Below are 7,794 nucleotides of genomic sequence, written 5' to 3' on the forward strand. Positions count from 1 at the left end.
TTTCAACAAGTGACTACATACGGTACAAAATGAGTGAATCTACACTTTAAAATATGTCTATATACATCCGTATGTTGAGTCCATTTAAAATGCCTAGAAAGACAAGTATTTGGGAACGGAGGGAGTAATAATTAGTTGGAAGTTGAATATTCTTTGGTTCGCTATAAGGGCGAAGTGCGATATAAAACGGAAATGTTAACGCCCACACGTGTGGGCGTTTGCACATCGCACACACGCCTCCATCACCACTCATTTTGCCACGTATGAATAGATGACATCAGCAGAAATTTTTTTGGTTTTCGGCTTAAAAATGTTGTATCTCCTAAATAAAAAAGCAAACTAAAAATTCGTTTTCACCATTAAATCCATCTCGACGAGATCTTCAAAACTAGACCCCATGTTGATATGTTTCGACGAATTTTTTTTGCCAGAAGTTGCCACGATGTTTACACTGCAGTTGCCATAGGGCTTAAACTAAAGTTGCCATGTGGCAATTTTAGTTTGTAGATCATGGCAATTTTAGTATTTTGATGATGGCAACTCCAGTACTTTGACCATGAAAATTATTTTTTTGTATGAACCATGGCAATTTTACGTGCATGTATCATGGCAATTTTAGTTTATGGTTCATGGCAAGTCTAGTTTCTTAATTCCCCGTTTTATAAATGTCAAAATTTACTTTTAAATGTAGAAAAAAAATAGCTGAAACATATCATGGCAACTTCAGTGTAAACATCATGGCAATTCATATGCAATAGACATGGCAACTTTTATTCTAAAAAAAATTCATCAAAACATATCAACATGGGATCTAGTTTCGAAGATCTCATCGCGAGGGATTTAATGGTGATAACGGATTTTCAATCGGATTTTTCGTTTAAGAGATAAAACATTTTGAAAACTGAAAATCCAAAAAGATTCCTGCATGCATGCATGCGATGACGTGGCAATCTATTTACATTAGAGACGTGTGGTGCGTCTCCCTTCCTGCCACACGTGTGGCAGTTAGCGCGACCCATATAAAAAGAGGAACGCGGGCGGGACGACGTGAAGAACAGAGGAAGCTTCGCACACCTGTCGGGCCGAGGACTGAAAGATCATCTATTATTTCAATAAATAAAAGGCCATCTATTATTCTGCACGCACGTGATAAGCAAGCGCAGCATGCACAAGGGTTCAAAAGTCAAAGCGCGTGGTCTGTGCGAATAAACGTGCACAAAAACTATGCTCCCTTGCATGCATGGATTTACGGGCACCCTTTGGGCACTGGACATACCACTACTCATAAGAGTATATATATTCCATTTGCATGCTGCCTGGCCAACAGAAATGTAGATCGAACCTGCCAGACGCAACGGTGTGTGATCGTTTCGTCTCCTCCTCCACCGCCCCCACGTATCAGCTCGAGCGTCAGGCAAACTTTGCAGCCACGCACTCGCCAGCCGCTGGCCGACGATCAGCGTGAATGCTGTTGCCGGCAGGCGGCAGGGCAGCTTGCCGCACGCTTCACACACACGAACCAAGCAAGGAGGTAAACTATAGTACTAGCATACATGCTGCTTCTGTTCGCTCTGATGCGGTAATGCGTACTGCCCTAGTTCATAAAACGGAATTAGGCATCTTACTTTATCTTTCGTTCCAGTTAGACATAATTTTAGGTATCTATACCACTATATAGTGTAACTTAGAATATCAGCAGTTGGATTGAGCCAATCCAACGGCTGAGAGGTGGCAAATCCGAGTAGTATTGGCCATTGGATATTCTCAACACCACATCAAATTATGCCACGTGTACTAATCTAGAAGATTCCACGCGTGTGCTTATGCCCAAACCTAAAATAGAAAAATTTCCTCTGTTCTAGACTCTTCCGTACTTCAATTCTCCAAATTTTCTCTCTTAAAAGAATTGGCATTCATGTTTATTCTATCATTTATGTTGTACAATACGCACGTAATACACACACTTCTCAATTTTTTAGACTCTTCCATATTTCATTTCTCTCAAGTTTTTCCTTCCAAAAGAATTTACATTTATTTGTACTTTACATATTATTTTTTGGGTTCAAAGCTAATGCAACATCTTCCTAGAGTCCAATTTATTAACATATGGATTATTCAACTGCTCTTTTATATTTCACATGAGTTTTGTGTAGTATATACCACATAGTCATTAAGTATTATGTAGGTATAATTTTATTTCGAGTGGAATGAGCGATGTGACTTAAACCTAGATCTTAAATTTTATTTGCGTGATTCCAAATGTATATGTTTGCCTATTGTAATGTTGTATGCGGATATTTGGTCGCATTTCACTCTCATGTGCAAGGCACGTGTACCTTTGATAGTTTAAACAACAAAATAGATTGTTTTCTAGTACTTTTGATAGTTTCAACAATAAAATAGATTGTTTTCTGTTCCAAAATTATTCTTTCAACTTTGAATTCCGTCTTTTGTTTTCAGAAACACTGTAGATTAAAGATTTGATCTCTGGTGGGCTGGAATACCACTGTCTTATAAGCATCTAATATTCAGAGGTTGGTTCCCTTAAACCCCCTTGTCCAGTGCTGAAAATTCAGAATCCAACCAACCACAAGCCATAGAGCAGAATATCACCAATGACAATCCTAGTCAAGGTGGCGTGAAAAAACTTGATGAAAATATTATGCTTGTAACAGGAAAAATAACTTTGATGTTAGCTGAGAATGTTGTCTCTACCCGCCTCCCTTTATGTACAAATCCTGAAAGTAGTGGAATGCTACTGACCTTATATTTCCAAAAGCTGGAACATAAAATTATACTAGTAGTGTATTATTATTATTATTATTATTATTATTATTATTGTTGTTGTTGTTGTTGTTGTTGTTGTTGTTGTTGTTATCATTATTATTATTATTATTATTATTATTTTGTGGAGAAAAGTAGTGTATTACAAACGAGTCAATTGGAATATCCCATGCCTGTCGTTGGCTTGGTTCTAGGGCTGAGTGAAGTGTGTGTTTCTACGGAACCATAAATAACCGCATGTTTCCCTTCTAATTTGCTGTTTAAATTTTGCACCACAGGAATTTCCACGTGGTATAATTTGGACTTTCCCAAGAACCTCCTCCTAGTATTATCCTCAAAGAAAAGAAAAGAAAAGAAAAGGAGAAGGAAGCCGTGTGGATCAAGTCCAAGTTCACCACACATATATATGCTATGATAGGGACGACACTATGAACAGGGGGATTAAGTAGATGCGGATGGAATTATTACTGCATAGTCAACTGAATTCAAAGACCCATGTGCAAAACGTGAAAGAGGAACGCGCACTAGACAACGTGACAAAAGAAACGAAGTTTCCCGGCCTGGGCGTCGGCCGGGCCAGCGAAAACACTCACGCACGCACGCACGCGGTAAGCAGCGAGCTATATACTCCCATTCCACTTGCTTAATTTGTATGGTTAGCCATGCTCGAACTACAAGTGGGGAAATGCTAACTGATCTTTATTTCCAGCTGGAGCATGGTAATAAAATAGGGGTCTCGACTCGACGTACGCCAATGTTGAATAGTACTACTACGTAGTACTTCATCCATTTCAAAATAGATGACCCAACTTTATACAAAAGTTTAGTACAAAGTTGAGTCATCTATTTTGAAACGGAGGAAGTACTATTAGGCACGCATGGAACGTTGCACACTCATCACAGTTCACACGTGAAACTTGACTAGTACAGTAGCATTACTTAGGGCATGTACAATGGTTCTATCTTAGCAATGCCACGTAGGATAAATGATGATGTGGAGGAGAGAGAATTCATAAGAAAAGGCTTGTCTTTTCTTATTTAAGAGAAGACAAGAGATGATCTCTTAGCACAATATGTCTCACCACGTTTTTAGGAATAGCTAGTTATGAAAGATAAGACTAAAAGATGACCCATTGTAGACATGTTTTTTTGTCATTTCTTAATTACATGCAAGACTTAAGATAAGGCTATCTTATCAACCATTGTACATGCCCTTACTCACCGAGGCCCGACCCGAGGAAAGCGGATCGAGTCCGCGCGAGACAACATGTGACGAATATACAGGAGGAAGGTTCGTCGCACGGACGGCGGCCCGTCGGGTCTACGAAAACACGCACGCGCGCGATTAAGCAAAACACCGCATACGGGTTCTGTGTGGCCGAGGTGGCGTGGTTGGTGGTGGCTTGGTGACTTGGAAGTGTATAGGGTTGGTGGAGCGCGAGATTGGTGACTTGGAAGTTTTGTAAAACATCCGTAAACGACTGTACGCCTAGGATTATTGCTCTCATCACCTTCATGTTCCTCCACTTTGCTGCCGACATGATGCATTTCAAGGCGCAATTCGTTAGGCAGGAGCTCCCATGCATGGAGCGATAGATCCTAGCACGTCCTCGGGCCTGTTTTTTATTTCTGCTGGCCCGGGCCGTACGTGGAGTTATATATACACACATGCAGCCAGCCGGCCATGCCATATTCACCAGACTACAACGAACAACCCTACCTAAGCTCTCTCTCTCTCTCTCTCTCTCTCTCTCTCTCTCTCCCGACGTACGCCGGGCCACGTGCCCCCTTCCTCCTCACCGCCGGTCGGCCAGACGGCCACAGATCGTTTAGACCACGGCGTGCAATCAGTGCAGTGGAGCGAGGAACCTGGATGATGGCGCCGGCGAACCACGGCAACGCAGCGAGGCGCAAGTCCTCCGTGTGGGACGACTTCCACCGCGTCAGCGTCTCGGGCGCCGCCGGAGCGTGCGCCATGGCGACGTGCAACAGGTGCGGCAGCACTCTCCAGGCCAGCACAAAGAAGCACGGGACCTCGCACCTGCGGCGCCACGCCAACAGCAGCTGCTGCGCGAAGCGGGCCGCCGAACGAAACACCAAGTGGGCGGATGAACTCCTGGTCGAGCCTGAGTTGGACTTCGCCGGCCGCCTCATCATCGAAGGAGTGGACGGGGAAGTGGATACGGCGGCCGCCGCAGATGATGGACGTCTTTCCCCCAACGTCATTCCAGGTATGTACGCTGTCTCAACGCTTGCACAGATCAGCAAGTTTAATTTGCCTTCATTAATTGGTCCATGCGTATATATATTCAATTCACTCGCCTGATCGAACCGTTCATGTGTTCCCAGATGCACTGCCCCAGGCACCGGCTTCGTCGTCCACGCGCTTCTTCCAGAAGAAAAGAGAGAGGCAAGTCTTTAATTTCTACAGTGCTAGTACTACTATAACAGTGATTCCCCACAGGAAAAAGACATTAATTTCCCGCAAAAAAAGACATTAGTACTAACTAATGGATCACTTGATAATTAACAGACAGACAGACATTTGACCATTTCCAACTGTAAACGCGCAGGTCTGCCAAGTTGGCTTCGCACGAAGGAGAGACGACAGGCGACGACGACCATTCTTCTCGTGCAAAGGACTGGATGCCGACCGTCGTCGACGACAATTTCCTGCTTGGCATGGATTTTACTTTGGAAGATTGGGAGTGATCCTACACAACTGTATATATCGGTTCACCTAGAATATTAGCGTTACTTTGTTCAATCAGTTTACCTTAATTTGGTTCATTCTTCACTCCGCACACGTAGATCTGTAGGGTGCACCAGCTAGAAGAACGGTGTAGGGTAATTTCATGTGTAAAACGATACCAACATTTGGACCATAAATAATCACCCTCTTTTGTTTCCAAGGGTGCAAAGTTAACCTCGCCTGTATTTGAGCATGTAGCGTGCATTTTTCATTGTGCAAACTCTTTTATCCTAATTCTTTCTCCCTGCTAATATTCTTTGCAACTTGCATCTCCGTCGACTGAACGATCAACTACAAATAGGGAAATACTCAACTAATTAATACTCCGCATAGGAGCCAGTCGGAATATCCCACGTCTCTGCTGGCCGGCCGGCCTCTGGTCTCCTGGCTTAATAAAGTGTTTTCTTTCCTTTGAATTTCCTGTTGAAAATTTGGCACCTCCAGAATTCCTACGAGGTGGACATAATATGGACTTACGTAAGAACCTTTTCCTACTGCAATTTCTAAAAGAAAATGAAAAGAGAAGACAAGAGAAGAGAAGAAAATAGTAGGCCAGTACTTCAAGTCTAGTACGTGTTCTTTGATAGGGACGCGCCATACTGAATAATTTGGCTGTCGCAAGGAATATTGCACGGTCAAGTGAACTCAAAAACCCGTAAGACTAGTCATAACTAGATAGGGAGCGCGCCTTGGCGCGAGGGTGCCGGTCCCAACATTTGGGTCAAGCAGTTGGAAGCAATGCCATCCAAACATAGATAGTGGTAGGGCCTTTGTCTTCGTTATTAATCAAAGAACATGTACTGTGCTTTTAGATGATCATCAATGAGAACTCCTATTTCCTCTTTCCATGTTCCAAGGAGAAGCTAATGCAGCTTGTAGTGACGGATACTTGAAAGCAAAGGATATGTAGCATCCTCAGGCTTCATTTTCCTAAGGATACTGTGAAACCTCTAAAAAATTATTACAATGGGCTAATAAACCTAGGAAAGCTATACAACAGAAATGATGAAGTGGTGTGTTCTTAACGAAAATAGGAACATATTTTTAGAGAACAAATATATATCAATCTATTTAATACATGTAAGAGCAACTCCTTGTGCACACAATGAGGGCGATTAAGGAATGCATTCCAGTCACTTTCAATATAAGGAAACGGAAAGTAGCAGTTCTGATAATTGACAGCAACAGGTAACCATAAGTTAGCTCATCACAAATGAAAGAAATGATTGGAGCTCCAAGGACCAATATGTAGCTTTGTTGTCCCAGTTATAAAATATTAATATCCGCTTCACGGGTACATGAAAAATTTCTCTTATAGTGTGAAATAAACCTCAACACAATTAGTATGCTATGGATCCCTTTATGGATATACTAATAAAACTCTAAAAAGGATACATCACCTCATATAATCCTGACTTACTTGCAAACAATCTGTACTTATCTATTTATGGTCTTCATAATACAGTCAAGCTCTTGCTTTCCTGAATCAGAAACAACAGTCACAACAGTCGGGTAGGACCACCACATGCACCAAAAAAAGGTTAAACACACGCACAAAGGAATAAAGAAGGCACAGGAGCTAAACCCCTTAACTTGTAAACTGAAAATCTATATGTTCTCAACTGATGGTTGAGACAATCAACCACCAGTCCTTTTTGTTTATCCAACAAATGTAAGATACGACAGATTTGCAGGTAAGCACAAGGAGACCATATTATTCAACAACTTGTTGATTCAAATGCAATAGCACTGTCCTTGTTGGCACACTTAAAAATTACAGAGATCTTTATCAAGGATATACATGTGCATTTCATCTCCATTACAGTTTGAACATATAAAAAGAAGAAACAATGAATATCTGTAAGAAAGGACAACAAAATTAAGTGTTAAAAGAATGGAGTGGAAAAATAAAGAGAAGATGAGCTCACCAGCGGCTCCTAACAACTACGACACACGTTGCCATACTAACAAACACTGGCTAGTATACCTTAGGGGTGTGCATATGTTACAACCTGCTACTTAAACAATCTGAACTTGAACCTAACTTCTATTGAATGATTCAAAATGTGGTGCTGCATATACAATACCTAATAGATACTGCTTTAACTAAAAACTAAACCTACAGCTCTCTGATGTCAGAGTAGCATGATTCAATTTGTAAATAAGAATGCGTGTGTCGCACTATTACATACAGGAAACACATGCATTCTCATTTACTATGAATATACTTGGAAGGAATAGTGTGGCCTTTCCAGAAG

The 7,794-nt window shown here is 41.6% G+C and overlaps 1 protein-coding gene and 1 long non-coding RNA gene across 2 annotated transcripts; both read left to right on the forward strand.

The window, feature by feature from the left end:
• Positions 1 to 1,350: 1,350 nt before the first annotated feature.
• Positions 1,351 to 3,801, forward strand: LOC119282138. Its single transcript, XR_005138641.1, has 3 exons — positions 1,351 to 1,531; positions 2,461 to 2,534; positions 3,063 to 3,801. It is a non-coding gene; the product is annotated as an uncharacterized LOC119282138 (long non-coding RNA).
• A 102-nt stretch (positions 3,802 to 3,903) lies between these two features.
• LOC119282139 lies at positions 3,904 to 5,696 on the forward strand. The gene is made up of 3 exons (XM_037562459.1): positions 3,904 to 5,015; positions 5,134 to 5,194; positions 5,358 to 5,696. Exons 1-3 carry the CDS (start codon positions 4,469 to 4,471, stop codon positions 5,494 to 5,496), a joined length of 747 nt encoding a protein of 248 aa, XP_037418356.1. The 5' UTR covers positions 3,904 to 4,468; the 3' UTR covers positions 5,497 to 5,696.
• Positions 5,697 to 7,794: the final 2,098 nt, after the last annotated feature.

This window comes from Triticum dicoccoides, chromosome 3B (genome assembly GCF_002162155.2).
Source record: "Triticum dicoccoides isolate Atlit2015 ecotype Zavitan chromosome 3B, WEW_v2.0, whole genome shotgun sequence".
Taxonomy (NCBI): domain Eukaryota; kingdom Viridiplantae; phylum Streptophyta; class Magnoliopsida; order Poales; family Poaceae; genus Triticum; species Triticum dicoccoides.

Coding starts and splice junctions, on each gene's coding strand:
- LOC119282139 (XM_037562459.1), top strand. CDS start 4,469: ATGCCATATTCACCAGACTACAACGAACAACCCTACCTAAGCTCTCTC. Junction 5,016..5,133: donor TTCCCCCAACGTCATTCCAG/GTATGTACGCTG, acceptor ATGTGTTCCCAG/ATGCACTGCCCCAGGCACCG. Junction 5,195..5,357: donor TTCCAGAAGAAAAGAGAGAG/GCAAGTCTTTAA, acceptor GTAAACGCGCAG/GTCTGCCAAGTTGGCTTCGC.